General features: G+C 43.2%; 1 protein-coding gene across 8 annotated transcripts in view; it reads right to left on the bottom strand.

Moving 5' to 3' along the window:
* SORCS1 (sortilin related VPS10 domain containing receptor 1) overlaps window positions 1–20,816 on the bottom strand; it is a 437,156-nt gene extending 416,340 nt beyond the window's left edge. For 6 of the 8 annotated variants that reach the window (XM_079976043.1, XM_079976046.1, XM_079976049.1 and 3 more), the window contains exon 1: window positions 19,390–20,815. In XM_079976043.1, coding sequence (XP_079832169.1) covers window positions 19,390–20,130 — 741 coding nt within the window. In that variant the 5' untranslated portion in view covers window positions 20,131–20,815. Of the gene's footprint in view, window positions 1–19,389 lie in introns of all 8 variants that reach the window. The other 2 variants (XM_079976044.1, XM_079976045.1) reach the window with 1 other exon arrangement.
* Between the last annotated feature and the right edge of the window lie 392 nt (window positions 20,817–21,208).

The following is a 21,208-nucleotide window of genomic DNA, read 5'->3' as shown; positions in this document are numbered from 1 at the left end:
ATTTTGACACCCCTGGCTCAAAAATGCATAGTGACTGCCAATTTCGTATCAGGCCAAATCCAACGTATTACTCTTAGAATCTAAAACCGGTAACAGCTTGGGTCCAGTCTACTTGATGGTTGCCTCATCCAATATATGCACACTTGATAACTATGGTTTTTGGAACTGGCATTTTTACAAGTGCTACCCAATGCCTGTTCTGCGCTCATAAGGAATCAGTCTTTCTGTGTGACAGCACCTACACTGTGGAACTCCCTGCTCACAGATATTAGACAAGCTCCTTTTTTGTAATGTTGCAGATTTCTGCAAAAAGCTTGTGTTTTGTTTTGTTTTCACAAACCTCCTCCCCCTCAAAAAACCCCAATATGTGTGTAGATTTCTTTTTATTAATATATATGTATTTATTTCCTGGTAAAGGTTAATTACACTACATAAGCATATGTAGATGAGCATAACAAAATATGAAATGTTTCCTTCTGTTGCCAATTTCATTTTACATAAACCTTAATAGGATTTATTTTAGTCCCACTGACTGTCGGTCTGTAGGGATTGGCAGTGGCCCTGTTGTATGATACAGAGGTCTGAGAGGAATGTATTCCTCTTGCTCTAAGTTCACTGAAAAGAGATCCAGATATAAGATGTCATTAAATCCAGGCATTCTGCAACTAATGCCAACTATCAATACATGCAGTCAAGAGGAGGTTTTCCTAAGCTCCTGGGTGTTAGATCCCCTCCATAATTCCTGGATTTAGTAAAAGTTAGAATTAATCAAGGTTTGATTAAATTGTGCCAAACACTGCTGAATTCAATTTATGCAAACAAGCCAGCCCAGCCTGAGTGTGCACTCATTGGAGGAACAAAGCTAATAATGGCTGAGTCGTTAACCCATTAAGAAAGCCATTTGGAAGACAAAGACTATGCCAGACAAGGTAAGGTGGGGCCCCTCCTTCAGCTGTGAGTTAATGGGCAGGGACAAAATGGTTTAAAGGATGTGGGGTTTCAGTTTGGATTATATAAGTGAACTGGCATAGTGTGTGAGTTTTGCAAGCTTGAGGGGGCAGGAACACAAGAGAAGGTCAGACACAATGTTTGGGATCTGAGGCTGCAGCAATGGAAGGAACAGAACCTTTTTGGAATGTGGATGCTCTGCATTCTCTCAATCTAGAGTCAGGTTGTATATATGTGTAAATAAACCCTATATAATAAAAACACCACAGACTCCGTTGTGCCTCATGGTTCCAAAAAGGTTCCATGGTTCCAAAAGCCCCTGGTAAGTGTGCCCGGTACTCCTGGAATCTCGCACTGTTTGCAGATTGGGATGGCCTGTAACAATGCTTTGGTTAATTCCATTCTCTGCCATTTTGTGTGCACCTGTGTGGTTCTCATCAGAAAGTGAGCCAGAAATGCTAGACTTTATTTCATGCTGTTTATTCTCTCCATTTCAGTGGAACAGTTTGGGGGTGCCAGGGAGACAGATCCATTTCTTACAGATACCAATATGTTTGCAGTAAACTCAGCAAATCCAAGAGTCTACCCCAAATGACAGATACTTTGGTCACTGGCCAACTCAGTATGAATGAATCCTTTGACATAGTCCATGTAGATTAACCCCACTGATAATCAAGGCCTTCTTCCAAAGCTCTATGCTGGGAAGGCCAAGCAGATGACTGTGGTACATTATGAGGTTGACCTTACTTTTATAGGATAGGAGCATGATAAGGATTCCTCACTGGGATGTGTTCAGTGTAGTGCCCTGCCCACTACCCACCCTGCTGAACACAGAGTACTAAAGCCTATCAGACAAACAGCAGCACAAAATCTTCCATGGCGTGGATTAGATGCACCAATTAGCTCTTGATTTTCTGCAAGCTTGTTTCCTCCAGAGCCTGGTAGCAAACTCCAGTGGGTTATGAGGGCAAAAGGCAGCTGGAGAAAGATGCCTGCCTTGCATGTTACAAGGATTATTAGTGGGGCAGGGAAAATGCTCCTTAAGATTTATGTGCTTCAGGGCAGCACTCTAGCTATTTATGAGAGACTGTACACAGCTATTTACTATGCAATAAAAAGAAAGTAATTATCATCTGCATCATTTACTGCACTTGCTCCAGCTGAAATACTGAGCACCAAGACTTAGCGGTGACCTCCTGTATATTTTGTGATAGGCATCACTTGTCTCACACTTTTTGTGCTGTTTTCAGCTAAATTAGCATTTATTTATTCCATATGGTCTCTGCCTCCATCTTTTTTTTCTTTTGTTAACTAACCAATGCTGAAATACTGAACACCAAGACTTGGCAGCGCCCTCTTGTATCTTTTTGTGATGGGGAGGAAGACTTCTAATTTCAGGAGGAAGAAAGCTTATACTAACTGTAACATTGCACAGCTGAGATGCTCTCACCTTCAGGCACTCTTGGATGAGATAGATTTCAGCTGAAGTCCAGGCCCACCCTTGACACGGATACCAGCTGACCACCCTGCATGATTACTGATAGCATGAGCAAGATAGGGGAGTGTGTCCCTGTTGATTCGATGTCCCAGTGCGTTTCAATACCATTATCCACGGTATCCTTCTGGGGAAACTGTATATGTTGGAATCAAGTATGGAAGCACCTATTAAAGCCTGGTCCATCCCAGTTCTGCATGGGAGGTGGGACAAAGTCCACCCTGCCCCATTTCTGTACAGATTTTAAATAGAAAACCCTTTTAAAAAAAACCCAAGTGGCTACATATTTTTTTTAAGTACTTATGAGGTGTTCCAAGGGCTACTGGGTTGCCTCTGTTATTCTAAAAAGGATTTCTGTCCTTTGAAACTAGATAATCCAGTTGATCACAACATGAAGAAACTACAATGTGAGGCTTCTTTCACCTCACATGCTGGGAGTGTAATTGAGAAAAGTCTCTCTGGGACTGATGGGGTTTGATGACGTTCATTCACTCTCAGGAAGAATTGTATGGAGAAAAACATGGCTGCTGCTGGTATTTACAACCCCCTTTCCTTATTTAATTTCAGCTAAGGAACCACCCAGCTTAGCCATGTCTGTTCCCCTGAAGTGATTACCAGCCAAGGGGCCTTTGGCTACCAGGAAATTTCTCTTAAAGCACAGATTACCTAAGGCTGCCTCCTTTTAATCTGCAAATGTACCTTCCACATCCCACAGAATGGGCAAAAAGTGACAAAAATCTTCGCACCTATACTTATCCTGTGAGTGACATTTTTTTTATGAATCAAGAAAGTAACAGCACATCATGCTGTCTCCAGCTGTTGCCTCCTGCCACATTATAGTAACGATCTCAGCTTCCCGACTGCAATTCGGGTTGCTTAAATCATTGTTTCTGTTGCAATGTGTCCATCACAAAGAAGCATCCCAGCAACAGTGTCAATACTCTTTGGGCTACACAGAAAGAGGGTGGAAAAAGCTGGTGAACAGAATAACTTCTTTTTTTATATAATGAAGTGGGCAAAAGAAGGGGCAAACCATATTCCAGTTGGGGATATGAACAGAGCCTAGCTGCCAAATCTAGTATAGTGGTACCTCGGGTTAAGTACTTAATTCGTTCTGGAGGTCCGTTCTTAACCTTAAACTGTTCTTAACCTGAAGCACTACTTTAGCTAATGGGGCCTCCTGCTGCCACCGCACCACCAGAGCACAATTTCTGTTCTCATCCTGAAGCAAATTTCTTAACCTGATGCACTATTTCTGGGTTAGCAGAGTCTGTAACCTGAAGTGTATGTAACCTGAAGCGTATGTAACCTGAGGTACCACTGTATAGAAGATTGCTGGCTTTGCTGTGAAGAAAATTTTGGAGAAATATCCCATATTGTCTTCAATAAATTGGGACAGGAAGAAGAAGAAATGCTGTAGCCACGAACTTGGTCTTGTGTGTATTACCTGTGTGTGGTCTCCAACAAAGTTCTACTCCAAGTACACCCACTGAAATTAATGGGCCTAAATTAGCCATGTTCATTAATTTCAGTGGGTTTAAGTAAAACTAGCATGGGATACAAGCACATATTTTCAAACGAATCTTCAATATGAAATGCATGGAGTAGAGAAAGGTGACAAAATAATTCAATTTTAATATAATTATGTTAAAGTGGCAGTTTTACAGTGCTTATTTGTATGGTAGTGTAACACATTCCTTAGAGGCTAGTGCTTTCTACTGGCTGTAGGAGCACAGTAAGTGTTCTAGGAAAGTTGGTGGGCATCTTTATTTTTTTGACAACTAACAGGCCCCCATTGATCAGGATGGCGAACCAATTGATATGCTGGAATTGCTAAGGGGATACGGAATTGTATAAGGGTAGGAATTCTGTATACAAATGTTAAGGCTGAGTTGACAACTAAGGCAAAGTTCAGACCAATTTCATGCAACCCAAGTGACCTTTTAAAAATGTGGGCTCAATGCATCCATGCAGAGCCAACTTAAGCCCAATGAAAATGTCCAAATGGTATAGAAATGAATGCAGGGGTACAATAAAACCATGTCTGCTTGCCTTCTCCATTCGCTGATTAGAATTTTTGCACATGGGTATATATAGTCTAAACCACTGAGCCTAGGGCTTGCCGATCAGAAGGTTGGCAGTTCAAATCCCCGCAATCAGGTGAGCTCCCGTTGCTCAGTCCCAGCTCCTGCCAACCTAGCAGTTCAAAAGCATGTCAAAGTGCAAGTAGATAAATAGGTGCCACTCCAGTGGGAAGGTAAACAGCGTTTCTGTGCGCTGCTCTGGTTTTGCCAGAAGTGGCTTAGTCATGCTGGCCAAATGACCCGGAAAAACTGTAGACAAACGTCGGCTCCCTCGGCCAGTAAAGCAAGATGAGCACCGCAACCACAGAGTCATTCACAACTGGACTTAACAGTCAGGGGTCCTTTACCTTTTTATATATAGAGCACAGTCTCACTATGTGTACTATCTGTTCTCAAAAATAAATGGCAGATTGCACATTCAGAGCTTCCGCATGCTGTGGGTATATGGTCATAAGCCTCTATGTGTATAGGAGATGTGTGGAGCCCAGCAACGGGTTCTGCACATTGAATTCTGTTTCCTTTTAAAATAACCATTTCTGCAGCTTTTGATAATCTGTAAAAAGTTTTAATCTTTAGGCTAATCTACTCCATCTTTTGTGTTTCCATGCCCTGGTTACTTACTTTCAGTAAGTCAGGATGCCTCTGCGCAATCAGTCAATGGCTCTTAGGGCAGAGGGGTGGCATTGCAGTGGCAGAGCCCACCTCTACTTTACACACTTTGCTTGGCATGACTGCAATGTACTTCTGTGCCTTTACCAGGTTACAATTATGTGTAAGGTGCTTAAACAGCGTGACTGTCCCAAGGCACTTTGCTGTATGAGGCAAATGACAAAATGGCACACACATACATCCATTCCATATAAAGTTAGTTAACTGGCCTGTATCCTCACTAACGGATCTGACACATTCATTCATTCATTCATTCATTCATTCATTCCCCATCCTTCACCCTAAGGTGCCAAATGATTTGATGCATCTTTTTGCAATTTAAGCTCCTAATATTTATTTTCCTGACTTATTCTTGAAAATTGGGTAGATGGGATTGATATATAAATACTTTGAGGAAGAAGAAAGTTTTAAAATGGGGCTCCATTTTTTTACCTTAGAATACCAGGAGACCAAATTCCAGCACACTCTGCAGTCATCTAGTTACCTAAATGTAGCTCTGATTTATTGCACTGCAAATAGGCAGGGCAGCCTGTTGCTCTGCCTTCTGCTGTTATGCCAGTCTAGAGACAAGCACGTTCAAGTGGATTTTCTCTAGGTCATCTATCTATATTTGCAGCGGGAAGTGCAGATGAGCTCCGTGGGTGAATAACTGAGAATTTGCATAAGATTGCTAGTCAGCCATCCCCACTGGGCCAGCCTCATGGCTCCTTCAGTCCTAGCCTTTATGCAGTTCACTAGCTGAATTCTGTGTCACTACTGACTACATAGTCGTGTGAAGTAATCTTCACTTAGATATTTCTGTCTTGATGCTGCAGCCTGAGTACAACCAGGGCAACATTGCCTTTCTGAGAGTGCAGGCAGGTCAAAAGAGAGGGAGTTGAACTACTCTAAAATCTCAACAGCAAAAAAGAAAAAGAAAAAAGAAAGAAAGCTGCTTTTGTGAAAATGAAATCTATTGACTTTCACATTATCACAGGACAATGTGCCTTTGGCTTGGAAACAACAAGTCACACTATGCTGAATAATTTCCATGTAATGATATACTTAAGCCTCTTCTTACTTTTGCAAGCCTGAGTAAAAACTCTGCGGAAAGCAAATTGCATTTCCAGGTCAAATCCCTGCGGTCAAAACCCTGTGCGATAATAATGTGATCTTGACAATAAATGTTATCATTATCACTACCAAAAGACACCTACGTATAAATTAGACCAAGATAGGTCTCCCACACATACACCATATATATATATATATATATATATATATATATATATATATTCCTTTGACATTCATTTGAGCATAAAATTGAATTTGGAGTCGCCTATCTCCATGTCCTTTTGTATGTTTAGAGGCTGAAATTCAACATGCCACCCACCTCCCACCTTCCATTCTGCTCAATTCACTACACATCATGGTTGTGATGCCCTGCAGTTTCCCCTAGACTCAGTGCCCAGTGAGGCAGAACTGGTTGCACTGCCCTAAATCCGCCTCTGGAGAGGGAGTTCTTAGTGGCTTGATCTCATCCCAACAAGTGAAGCTATTCTAGCCTGTGGTAAGTTCCTTTCCAGTTCCCTGTATCATGATTAATTAGAGCTTGAGCAAGTCAGCTCCAATGGACAAGCTAATAAAAATCTTATTAGCACCAATGCACTCATTCTGATTTTAGAGTTTCTATTAAATGTTTGTTTAGTACCAACAATGTGCTGAGGATGAAGATATCTCATCACCTCTACTGCCTCAGTAGAAGAAATCGAACTCAAGATCTTAGTACAAATTCCAAAATTGCCCTTCTTTTCACGTAACGGTTTCTGTTCAAATTACTGATATATTAATGAAAACTTGCATTATATACATTAGCTGTGGTGGATAAAAAGGACAGTTTGAATAATTGCTTCATAGCTTATAACTGCAATCAGCCTAGAAGCAATTTAGACCTCTCAACACCAATGTGGCACAGCCCTCTCACACTGAAAGAACTCCAGATTTCACAAGAAAGGGTCATTTATTTGAAAGTTAAATTTAAACACCCGCTACACGAAAGCCGCCTGTGATTATTAGCTACCTAGATGTGTGATGTGGGGCGCTGATAAGTCAAAGGAGCACACAAAGCCTATGTCAATACTTTTGCATGGGTTATCTATCCTAAAGAAGGAACGCACATAATTTCAAAACAAATGAGTTTGGAATTTATTTTTCTTTTAATAATCATGCAGTTTAGTGTGCCTGGAACAGTTGCCATGTGTAGGAGAACCAAACTTCATAAAATATTTCATCCACGTTGAATACACAAAGAATATATTGTGCTTGGCTTTTTATCCATGTTCCCCTCCCCCCATCCACTCTGCCTTTCCCTGGTTATTCATGCCAGACTGAGCAGGCCTTTGCATAACATGAAATTAGCTACAACTGATATTCAAATTTTAAGGGATATTAGGAAGCAAATTGTCAGATGCTAGCTGCTAAGCATTCAAGTGTGTTGCCCTGGTGGCTGGTGGCAAATCTACTTGATGAATAGGTTCAGGCTCTATTCTCCAGACACTGCATTATAGGCACCCCATGTATTTTTATGTCAGCCCAGCCAGTCCAACAGTACTTCTTCCTGCTGCTTCAACATCAGAGAACACAATGGCAAAAGAGACTTGCTTTATACCCTTTGCCTGTTCTGAGCCAAAACACAGCAGGTCGCTTCACCTTCATGCACTGTAATGTTTCTTAAAACTAAGAGAGATTCATTGCCTTTGAGGCTTATGGGACTCTGAAATGCAGCCATTTTAATTCACCTCCTGCTGATTAAACAACAAGGGAACCAGGCAGCTGAAGGGCCTAGTCAGACATTTTTACCCTCTGCTTATTTCATATGTGAATATGCATATAATTTCCAAAACTTTTAGATAATAAGAAAAGTAGCTTCAGTGGCAGATGGTAGTGGAGGAATCAGTGCAAAATGAAGTAGCTATTAAGGATGGGATGGAAATTCAATGAGGTTTGGACTTAATAGCGAACCTAATTTTCACTTTCTGAAATATTATGCAGACCAAAATACCTAACTTCAAAATTTGCTGCTCTCTGAATGTTTTGATGGCGTTCTCCAGCCAAATAATGTGCACCAAAATAAGCATATTAGGGAACAGCATGCATAAAATGTACATTTTAGTAAAAATAGCATGTAAAATGCATTGTTGGATGAAATTTATTGTAAAAAAACCCACACCTTTGTATCAGGAAAAAATGCATACAAAATTGCGTATATTAGGAGAAATGATCAATACCATGCTGATGAATTTTCATGATGACTTAAAAAAATCATGGACTGATCCAGAAATGTGAAGAACTGAACTGTGAAGAACTGACAGGAAAAATAAACTGATAGAAACAAAAATTGATACAGTTGTCTGTCCCCAAAAGCTATGCACACCTTTGATGATCATTTAAGTTACTTAATTGACCATATTTATATTTTGAAGACAAATCATAAATGATTGTATTGCAGCAGCAGTCCATTCCAGCAGTGCTCCAGAGACAGAAAAGAATTGAGGGGGTGGGGTGGGGAGAGAATGAGTTTCCGTAGGAGTTTAACACCTCCTATTGAGACTGCAGTGCTCAGTTGTGCCAGTTTATTGATATCCACTGCCTTAGGTATACACAACTGGGTTTAGGAGTGATGCATAAAAAAATCTAATTATAGTTTGAAAGGTCAAGAATAAGATTCCAGCATATGATTCAAATGCTGAAAATGACAGCAACCCTGTAAAATCTAATTCAGATACATCAGTACACAAAAGGGTACATCTAGGTTAAATGATGATGAGCAGAAGAAATGACTTGCTGGATCAGATCAAGGTCCATCTGGTCTTAGCAACCTGTTTCCAAAAGCCACCAGCTGGCTACCACCAGAAGCTGACAAGCAAGGCATGAAAATGATCACTTTCTCCTGTGTTCATTATTCATTCATTTTATTGGTATGCCGCTTTTCCACCGGAAGAAAATGATGCTCAAAGCAGCTGACAACATATAAAACAATACATTTCAAAACCAAACAGTGCATAAAGAATTCCCTGATAACATAACAAAACAACACAACACAATAGCAAATACAATAGCATACAGAAAGCAACATTTCAGAACTATAAATATAACATGATTACATAAACAACATCCAGCATCCAATAACAAGGGAGCGTTACAGTTTCAATTTGGTCCTAGAAACACCCCTTCCATGATGCTGCTTGCAGCCTCTTTCCTGCAGCAACTTGCAAGGCTTCCAAGGGCAGTGGGTGGGGTAGATGGAAATATTCCTCCCATGATGTTTGTCCCCAGTAGCTGGTATTCAGATGCACACTGTCTCTGACCACATAGGTTCTCCTCAGCATTTTTGGCTAAAAGCACTGAAAGAAAAAAGACTGACCTGTCTTTCATCAAAACTAAGAATGGGGAACCTGTGACTTCCCAAGATGCTGTTGAACTACAACTCCCATAATCTCTGACCACTGGCACTCAACAGCATCTGCAGAGCCACAGGTTCTCCATCTCTCATCTACACTGATGGTTTCCATAAGGATTAGGCAAACACAATGGATATCAAGTCTATTTGATTCCCGTTGATACTTTCTCTGCAATTATGCAAAATTAGAATTTCCTATCAACTAGCAATATTGCTGTCACTACCTCTGCTGGATGAATTGATCAAAGACAGCCCCATTCTAGTTCAATGGTTTGAAGTGCACACAACACATGCTTAGCGCTCCATTGGTAGAGAACATACTTTGCATGCAGAAGGTCCCATGGTCACTTCCCAAACTATCATGTTAAAGGAGCTGAAGGAGCAGGGCTGAGATATGAACCTTTATGTTTAATCCCTTCATGGACCTATGGTCTCACTTAATAAAATAAATGATATAATCATAGAGGGGGAGAGACAAAGCAAGGTTACATTCCCAAAGTCACTTGGCAAGTGAAAATCTTGAATCCATGTTCTCCAGTTAAAAGACACAACTCATCTGTAAAGAACAATAGGTTTGTGTTCTTCATTCAGCACAAGCCAGTTTCCCAAAAGCTAGTGAATCATATTTTCTTTCAGTCCTTTCCATCACAATAGAGTTATTCTTGGGGGTGGGAGGGGAGGATATTTTCAGTATATCTTGTTACAGAAATTGTATAGTTTTTAAAAAGCTAGCTGGGCAACACAGTGGAAAATATAGCTAGAGCTGAATCATGACAAAGGCAGAAGAATTATGGCACCCATTTGGTTTGGTTCTGAAACATGAAAAGCTGCTTTGTTTTTTTGGTGAAACAGTTTTTTGTTTCAAGGGCTGATTGCAGTTTGTGTTGGCTTCTCTCTACTGAGTGCTTTCTCACTGTAGGAATTTGTTTCGTATCAGGAGGGCATAGGAGAGATTTATGAAGTACAGAGGAGTATGATGACTATTATGTGAGAAAGGCAAAAAGGGAAAACTTTGGGGGGCATTCTTTTATTTTTGATGGAACTTTATACGTCGCTGCCATTTTTAACAAAGCTCTACTCAAACGTGCAAAGATCCCATTTGTTCTGAGAAGCACTTTGTAATTTTAAAAACGCACTGACATAGCAAGAGACACGAAAACTTGAATACTCAGGAAAGTGTAGAAGGTACTTCAGGCTGATATAAGGAATGTGTCTGAATCCACAATGCATGTCCAGTACTCATGTGTTTTGAAGACACCCACCCAAGAGGTTTAGGACCTTTTGTTGGAGATTAAAACTTGTGCTTGATATGAATGTGTGTTTACTCTTAATTTTATACCCCAAGACGTTCTTGCACAAGAGGAATAAAGAAAGATTGGTTTATTACATGAAATGAAAGTGACTGAATATATGGTTGCTCCTTCAGATAGCCAAGTTACAATTACTGTGGGCAGCAAATCACACAGCATCCACACCTTGATCTAAAGAGTAAAATGATGCCTATTTCAAAAGTTAAGAGAGAGAGAGAGAAAGAGAGAGAGAGAGAGAGAGAGAGAGAGATTTGTCACAGATCCATGCTAGAAGTGAAGAAAGAAAAGAGGGAGGGAAGGGTATACCTGTCTTGAAGTACCGGTAAGTATCACCTCAGTCCCAGATCAAGAGGGAAGTGCCTTTTGTTTGAGAGTTATGCTCTCCCCATCAGTAACCTGTGCTAGCATGGCTGCAGGGTCTTTGCCACCCATTCATTGGTCCATGATCCAGCAAATCATAGAGTGCATATGGTTCATAATGGGAATCTTATATCAAGTTATGCCAACTTTTACTCATGTCATGATCTACAGAGATAAACCACAGGAAAGGCTTAGATTGGCATCCAGTGGCACCTCGGGTTACAGACGCTTCAGGTTACAAACTCCAATAACCCAGAAATAGTACCTCGGGTTAAGAACTTTGCTTCAGGATGAGAACAGAAATTGTGCTCCAGAGGCGCAGCAGCAGAGGGAGGCCCCATCAGCTAAAGTGTTGCTTCAGGTTAAGAACAGTTTCAGGTTAAGAACAGACCTCCAGAACGAATTACGTTCTTAACCCGAGGTACCGCTGTACACCATTTCAAGGCCATTGTTTCTCCCACATTCTGATGCCTTCTTGTTCCGCTCACTACAGTGCTACATTTTCTTCTTATAAACCCATGCTAAACTTTAATGCCCGCTCATCTTGTTTGTGACCTCAGAAGAAGAACCAAACATCGTTCTTCCCTTCTTCATAGATTTGCATTCCTCAATCTGATTTGCATCATTTGATGATTGTATCAAAGGGATACCTGACATGTGTGAATAATTACTCTTCCATTGAACACCATCACAGAGAGAACTTTCATCACCACAAATGAAGTCAGTCCTGAGGATGTTTACATCTACTGTCACTGTTATAAAGTAAAGCGCATTGCTCTGCAACATAAAATAGCCTCTGACATTTATTGGAGGTGTTCTCCTGAATGCTGCAAACACAGGACAACACAAATTTTGAGAGTCACATGCTAAGGCATCCAGAACTGAGCTATTATTATACTTTAGAATGTTCAAGCGTTATAGGTTTGCAGGTATAAATTCCCAGGTAGCAATTGCACAATTGTTCAGCACAGAGGATTCTTCCACCAAGGAAAGAAGCTGCATTCTCATTCTGTCTTTGTGTTGTACACAACCTTGCATTTTCAATAATAACCACAAGGAATCTCATTATACCATCTTATCTCCAAACTGCCTCATAATGAGAGTTTTTCTTCTGAAGCCAATTTCTTTGCTTGATTATTTGGAGAAATAACTACAGGTTTCTTTAAAAGATACAGCCTATTTGTGAGTCTCCCTCTTGCTTTGCATCTTATGAAGCAAGCTGTAAGTCTTTCTGTGTGAGACCATACATTTCCACCAGCCCATCTCCAGGGAGCCACTCAGAGTTTTGATTGCATAGGCTACAACTTTACGCACACTGAACTAGGAGCAAGCCCCAACGAACATATTAAGTCTTGCTTCCAAATAAGCATGCATAGGTTTGTGTTGATATGAATAATATTTCTGGAAGTGAATGGAAATATGTGCACCAGAAAAGCACAACGTAGACCACTATCCATATTAGAGAACAGTCATACTATCTTTGTTAGTGTGGCCAGCCAATGCCTTTCTTTGGAGGTGGCAGCTAAACACTTGAGAAGCTGGGCCTGCTCCCTTCCTCCATGCTTATGCATGAGCACAAAATGGACTTGCCATGCAATACAGATATCCGCATCACTTGTTCATTTATTAAATGTGTGAAAAAGTGCAATAATACATACAATGAGACAACCATCATGGAATTTGTTGCATTCTGTGGCTGCTGTAGCTCCACGTCTTCTTACTTGTTCTATTGCTGTGGGTGGAGAAGGCCTATCCTTTACAAGCATTGCTGCAGTGTCATGGTTTCCTGTTTTTACTGGTTTGCTTAATGATGTCTCCTATGCACTCAAACACAGGTTTGTTGTTCATGATAACAGTGGTGTTTCAAAGAGGACAAGAAAATATTTCCCTCTCATTGAGGCTGTTCTCTTTCCCCTAGAGGTAAAAAAAAAACCAAAAAAAAAAAAACCTGGCTTCTTTTCCCAGTTAAAATCAAGATTAATCATAAAAACAAAGGCAGCCATATTGGTCCATGAGAAAAATAAATAAACCTCCAAAATCCACAGCAGGGCATAGTGCTGGCCCAGCCATTAGGCAGGGCAAGCCCACTATTTCAGGTGGCACATGCCCCCCAGGCAGCATGCTCACATGTGTCCTACCTAGCTATTGCCTCTGCCAGCAGCTGGGAAGTGCTGCCACTGTCAATGCTGATTGCATCCATTTCAAGTGGGATCTCACCCAAAATAGGTTCCAATGCTGGTGCTGCTTCTTCACTAGCAGCGGATGTGGCAGGATGAGGCAGCAGAACAGGCAGTGGCAGGAGCATGTAGGTGGTGGCAGGAGTAGTAGGAGCAGCAGCAAGGCAAAGTGGCACTTCCCCTTTTGCCTCAGGTAGTGGAATGGGACGCATCGCCTCTGGCTGCGCTGTATTTTTATCAGGACCATTCAAAATGTTACAAAGTATTGAGCAAGCTTTCAAGTTCTCCAGAACTCTTCATGAGGCAAAAGGCTATATGAAGCAGGCCAGGAGGCATAGATGGGCACATAAAATGAATGCCCATACTGTATCAGCCTCCCCAAACCTGACATACTCCAGATGTTTTGCACTAGAGCAGGACTTCACTTTCAAATTTCCATCCTCCTTGGCCATTGGTCAAGTGTGGTGCAGTGGTTAAGAGCGGTGGACTCGTAATTTGGTGAACCGGGTTCGCGTCCCCACTCCTCCACATGCAGCTGCTGGGTGACCTGGGGCTAGTCATACTTCTCTGAAGTATCTCAGCCCCACTCACCTCACAGAGTGTTTGTTGTGGGGGATGAAGGGAAAGGAGATTTTGAGCCGCTTTGAGACTCCTTAAAGGGAGTGAAAGGTGGGATATCAAGTCCAAACTCCTCCTCTTCCTCCTCTTCTTCATTTATTGCATTTATATCTCAATGCTTCTCCAAGAAGTTAAGGATGGTGTACATGGATCTCTTCCTCTTCCATGAATCCCCACAACAACCCTGTGACATAGGTTAGACTGAGAAGCACTGACTGGCCCCAGGTCACCTAGTGATCTTCACAGCTAAGTGGAGATTTGAAACCAAGTCTCCCAGTTCCTAGTACAACACTCTAACCACTACACCACAGCTTGGGGCTGATAGTACAGTGGTACCTCTGGTTGTGAATGGGATCCGTTCCAGAGGCCCGTTCACAACATGAAAAGAGCGCAACCTAAAGCACCGTATCTGCGCAGGTGCGCGGTGCAATTTGGCACTTGTGCACATGCACGAAGCGTGATTTAGCGTTTCTGCGCATGTGTGAGCAGCGAAACCCGGAAGTAACCCTTTCCAGTACTTCCAGGTTGCCATGGAAAGTAACCCGAAAGAACGTAACATGAAGCAAACGTAACATGAGGTATGACTGTAGTTGTAATCCAAAACTTCATGAGGTCACAAAGTTTTATTTATTAATTTCATATCCTACCCTTCCTCCCAAAGGAGCCCAGAAGAACCCAAAGGTTCAGGAAGGAGCATCTATATCTGTAATACCCCACCCAGTCCTCTTATCACACAACGCATGCATTATTATAACTTCAGACATTACTACAGTTTTCCACAATAAAAAACAACTCTCAGACACATTTTAGTGATTAGGCTACACTGTATGGCTGTTTTAGGACCAGGCTAGCTTGACCACTCTTGCCCATGCATTGGCAACCTCCAGACTGGATGACTGCAAACTGCTTTATTGCAGCTGCCAAGAAGCTGCAACTAGCGCCTAATATGGCAAAGTAACTCACTGGAGCAGAACATCTCCATTATATTACACCACTGCTGAAAGATTTGCATTGGCTGCCAATTAGCTATCAGGCTAGATTTTAGTGACTAGTACTACTGTATAAAGGCCTCTGCAGTTTGAGATCAAAATACCTAAAAGGTTGTCTCATCCCTTATGTACCAAATCCAGCAGATACCATATTATCAGGAGATCCGTTCCACGCAGTGTCAATTCTGGGCCTTTAGTGTGGTGGCACCCATACTTTCAAACTCCCTCTCATAACATATCAGACAGGTGTCATTTTTACTGTCTTATCATTGCCTGTTGAAGACTGTCCTCCTTCAACAAGTCTTTTAACTGGAATTTTTTTATCTCACTTGATAACCAGATTTATTTGAAATTCTATATTAAAAGCAATTGTTTTATATATGTACTTGTGCTATATGTGTTTGGTGTGTGTGTGCATGCACGAAGTTGTTTTGGATATGGCTTTTATCACATTGTGAAATATTTCTTTGGGGTGTTTCATAGGATAATAAGTGATCTAACAATTAGGAGATGAAACTTTTATTATAATGGGATGGAATAAAATTATTCCATGATTGTTATTTTCAAACTGCCCTTTCTCCAAAGAGAACAGGGGGTGGTACACAACAGAGTAAAACACTCAATACTGTAAAAAATAAAAGTCTATAAAATCCTTACATTCCATTAGGTATGGAATGTACACAATTAGACTTTCCTACCATTCCTTTTCAGTTTCTGTCCAGTGAATTGCTTCAATAAATGCAATACTTGAACAATAAAGGGAATGGAAAGCCTTAATGAAATCCACAGGGGGCAAATCCCTGACTCCTTCCAGTTTTACCTACAATAGTGGCTAGGAGAGCTGCCACAAAGTAGAAAGGCCCCTCTAACCCACCCTTACATAATTTGAGCTCTGAATAAATGACTAGGTTTCTGTGTCTGCAATAAAGCAAGCTAGTTTTTTAATAAATTGAAAGATGCTCCTGTCAAAATACACCACCTGTCTAGCCTAGGGGTGATTAACCTTTTTGCACCAGGAGCCTAACTCCAATCAATTTTTGCTGATCTTCTGAAGGCCTGATCAATTTTTGGCAACAGCAGCAGCTTAAAAAAAGTAGATACAGGTAGATGGAAATATTGTCCCCAGCCCAGATGCCTGATGGGTGCATTAATTCCCCCCACCCCAGACATCAGATTCCCTGAACAAAGAAGGGAGGAACCCACTCTTCAGCTGATCTGCCCAGATTATCCAAGAAGAAGAGCTCTTTTTCCTGTTCAGTTGTGAGTATAAAGTTGTGAGGTGGCCACATTCACTTTTGGTCACACCCAACAGTGGCATGCAGACCCTGAAGGACTGGCCAGGCTTTTAGCCAGTGAATGTTAACCACTCCTCATCTAGTCTTCTTCAGACATTCATCATATGAGCATGAGTATAAATGCATGCATGCTAACTCTATCTTTCTATCCTTGTCCATACACTCAAGGATGACTGCCTGCAGTAAAGAAGTCTCCTGTACTTGTGTAGGCACCAACAATCACTTCCATGTGTTTAGTCAAGTGCCATTATGAACACATGAATAGTGAGAAATACACTGGAAATTCAGATAATTGTTTTCAATGTTTACATAATGTTGTTTAGACTCACACAACTCAGATAATATATTAGACACAAGGCTAGATCATCTGAGCCTCACCTTTGGGTATCTGAGATTACTAAAATCATGATTGCCAGGAATGGGAAAGTCCATGTGAGACAGAAAGAACACTTATGCAATTTGCAAGACCATCACATTCCAGATTGCTGGCGCTTCCACAACTTTTCCAAACCTTTTTAGAGATGCCTACTTTGCCTATTTGCATATTATCACTCTACACAAAGCACTAGATATACTGGTTCAGATATAGTCCCGAGAATCAACTCTCCTAGTTACACATTGTCATACTTATCCAGAGTCAACAATGGTCCAGCACTGAATTTGGTTTTCAAATCCTGACACAACCAAAAACTCTAGTCAAGATGCCCCTGACATTTACTTTAGAGGGGAAAGTCACCTGAGACGGTAGATATTTCACTGGATCATAAAGACACCTTGCTTTCACCAAACAGGATGATTCAGCAGCAAGATCATTTTGTGCAATGACAAAAGAATGGTGGTTGCTCTAGATTCTGCAGATCTAGAGTGATCTGCTACACCAATTCCCTGTCACCATACTGTAATGTGATAAATGTGTCATGAACACATAAAATAACACGACTGACTTTATTTGCAACAGGACTTGCCATAAAGGTAAATTGGAATGTAGCATTTTATAATTCACAATACAGTAATGATCAGAATTATATATTGTTTTAATTTAAAGTCTCCATCTTATCTCTTCTGTGCTACAACCCCAGACAGAAGCTTTTAAGCCTATTTTTAAGTTGTAAACCATTGCTAAGGACATGAATCATATGAAAGCTGTGACAAACTTGTTCAATCAGTTTTAAAAGTCTGGAGTTTGAAGTGGAGGATTGATTTTAGTGGACCTGTATTAGATAGAGATCTGATAGCCAAAATGGGTAAAAAGGGGGAAAGGTCCCCCGAAAAGCACAAGGGTTTTTTTGCATTATTGGATTAAAGTTCCTGAAAACCCTATAAAATTATGGCCTGGTCAATAAAGTCTGAATTCTCAAGAAGTGCTGATGACATCCTCATGAATACTAAATGGACATACTGTGATTTATACTCCCTCATACCAAAGGGAATTTATAATGGTAAAATCATCATTTTTAAAAGCTACAATTGAAAGCTGGCTACAGGTAACAAGAACTAGAAGTGACAGACCCAAAGAATGCCTTAAGATGGAGCATGAAAGATTCAATGTGTATCTACCGTATGAAGAAGAAGAAACTTTTCCCCTTTGTGTTTTGGTGCATCTTACATTTCCTTAGTTCTCTTTAACTTTGCAGGATAGAGTAGCTCCCAGGGATCAGCATTATACAGAAGCCCAGTCTGCATTGTCCTAGTTCTCTAAAAGCTGATATCCAGTTTATACTAGGGAGTGTTGTGAAAGAAAGGAGCTCTGTTTATTGGGATAAATCTTCAGCAGTGCAACACAAGAACCTTTTTTATAATAAAAAAGATACATGTTAGAATGAAAAGAGATTTAATTACTGTAGATATACAGGATGGAAAAACTCTCATTTTAGCATCAACAGGGATAAAGCACAGAACAACAGGTGAGCAGTTATCCTCATCTTGCAACCTGAGTTTCCTTTTTATATAAATGGGCACCTCACCACCCCTCGGGAGCTGATGATATGTGGTGGTGAGCCAATCCTCAGTTGCAAAACCTGAAGTGCTTTAGTATGCCTGAGGGAAAGGAATTCAGGGCAGGCTTGAAGAGATTCTAATACTGGCATGCGTTTGATCAAAACTGAACCCTGATTGCTCATGACATGATCTATTAAATTAAAGCTAAGGGGCAATGAATTAGTGACATAATAGAGACTGAGAGACACTTTCTACCCCAGTGTCCCAGTACAAGAAACACAGTTCTATAAATTTTGCAGAATCAGCCAGTATCACACAGGGAAAGAGGAAAAGAAAAATTGACTTGGCGATGGGAAAAAAGAGAAATCTGTGTGTGCTGGTTAGATACACGTCATCAAATGGGAAGCCGGATTGAAAATGGACAGACTGGAGATCAGATAGGATCCAGTGAGGAAATCTGGCCTCATAGGGGGCTTTTGGCCCCCGACTACATCTCCATAATTCCACCACTCACCATGGAAATCAGGCTACAATTTGTGCCACCTTGCCATACCAGTAGCATCTCGGAAATGAAATATCCGACACTTTTCATCCGACTTTGAAACAGTTTGATCCACATCTTCCATCCTACACGCGACGCGACCTATTTTACCCTCCGTGATCTCAGCCCTTTCCCACTCGCAGCGCCCCAAATCCAGGGCTCTCCTCTCCTCCTGCATTCGCGTGCGCTTGAATGCACCGAGATGCAGTTCAAGGCTGTGCCAAGTGGAGCAGGAAACTTTCTGCCCCAGAGAGAAAGCGCCACACGGACGCACGAACAGAAGACCACCCCTCCCTTAAAACTAGCGGGGGTGGGAGGACGGGAGCGCGCGAAGAAGAAGGCGAAACTCCCCCCCCCCCCGGAGGGGCACTAAAACCGAAGAATCATCCAGTGCTGTGGGAAGGCGAGGTTATCATCCTGCTCCCTGAATCTTTTCTAGAGAACAGCAGCTGAGATTGGGCCATCTCCACCCCCCACCCCCACCCCCAATCGTGCTTGTTATTATCGTGACAATGCTGGCTACTCACGCTACTGTTGTGTCCCGACCAGTGCACCATGGCTTGGTTATGCGCCGAATCCCCCGTGAGGGCAAAGGTCGTGCTGGTCAATTTCAGCTCCTCCAGGCGGAAGCGCGTGGCTTTCCCCGGCAGCTGCTCCGGACTTGCCCGCTCCCGGCTCTCCGGAGGCTTGTCTCTCTCCGCCGGGGCCCCTCGGGGCTTCCGGCTCCCCAGCCGCCTCCGATCCGCGCCGGGCTTCCTCGGGCGGCCCAGGGGCGCCGATCGGGCAGCGCGGCCGGCCTGAGAGTTCGCCGCCGGGCGCCCGTCGGCGGGAGAGAACTTGGCGCGCCCGGCTCGATTCCCACCCGAGGGCGACGCTCGGCGGCCGAGCCGAGCCTCGGGGCGCTCGCCGCTCAGCTGCCGGGAGCCGGCCAGGCTGCGCGATGCGTCTTCCTCCTCCGCGGGGGCAGAAGCGGAGAGGGCTCGATCCCCGGCACTTGCTTCCTCGCCACCACCGGGGCGCCTCTCACCTCTTTCCTCCGCGGGTCTCCTCCTCGCCTCGTCGCCTCTTCGCCCCGCCGTCCTCAAGTGCATTAATAATCCGTCCGGAGCTCGCTGCTGCTGCTCCCGCAGCTGGAGCTGCACCTGCCAACGGCACGAGCTGCAAGTGATTTCTGCCCCGATGAAGCCAAAAGTGAGGATCAAAAGCCATGTCCGGGCGGCTAGCAGAGCAACGTGCCAGCCTGGGTACCAGCCAGTAACTTTTCCCATTGCCCCTGATGCTGGTGGAGGGGCGGGGAGGGAACGTGTGCGAGAGAGAGAGACGGAGTGAGAGGGAAGCGAAATGGGAGGGGAGTTGGGAGAAGACGGCAGGTTGTGTTTTATTCCCAGATCTGCTCCTAAAGGAAGGCAGCGGCGATAACTCTCTCGAAGTTTCAGACCCTGGATGCAGTCTGGGGAGAAAAAAGAGGGGGAGAAAGGAGAGAAACACCCCGCTTTCTTTGCTTTCGGAGTTCCCCCTCACCCCCCAAAAGCTGGCGTCGCCGAGCGGGCTTTTGATGAAGGGGGGAAGCCACCACCGCGCGGGGGAGGAGCTGAAGGAGCGCGCGAGAGAGAGCGAGCGAGGGAGAGCGAGCGAGCGCGCCAGCCAACCCCGCCTGGTGATTTCTCCGGCTTGCCTTTGTAGAAGAAGTCACCACCTCGCCTCCCCGCCCCCTCGCGCCCAGCACGGCTCCTTCTCGTCACTGGATCGGGAGGGACGGGCGGTCCGCTCGCCCCCTTTCCAGGCGCCCGGCGGCCGCGCCAACTTCGTCTGTCTCTCCCTCCGCCAGCCTTGCGCGTCTCTTGGCCACCTCGGGGAAAGCGGCGGCTGTGTTGGGAAACGATGTGAACGGCGAGAGCAAGGCTCCTTCGGGAAGGGGATCTAACGGCGAGGGACGGCGTGTGCCACTCAAAGCTCCCTCACGTTGGCGCGGGGGGGTGGGTGGGGAGGGGTCGGGGTGACACCCGCGAAGGTGGGCGCAAGGAAAGTGGGTGAGGGGCGCTCCGGACTTCTCTGCTCCTGCCCAATAGTCCCTGCTGAGCATAACTCTTCTGAAATCTCAGCCAACGTCCACTTTGAATCACAGAAATTTCACGTCAGAAAGAAGCACACATATCTTTATATAGAGCAGGTATAGTGAAATGAAAGAAAGCTACTGGACACATTTCTCCGCCGCAGTTCAAAGCAAACTTCCCTTAACAATGTTTAAAACTATATACAGTGTAGCATAATATCATAGCCATGACAAAATCACAACAAATTTTCATGTCTCTAGTTTCCTCCGCTGCCTCTGCCCCTGCTATGTTT

Source organism: Podarcis cretensis (assembly GCF_951804945.1).
Source record: "Podarcis cretensis genome assembly, chromosome: 5".
In the NCBI taxonomy this organism is placed as follows: Eukaryota; Metazoa; Chordata; class Lepidosauria; order Squamata; family Lacertidae; genus Podarcis; species Podarcis cretensis.
Note: the sequence above shows the minus strand (reverse complement) of the source record. Positions and strands in the feature narration are given on the sequence as shown.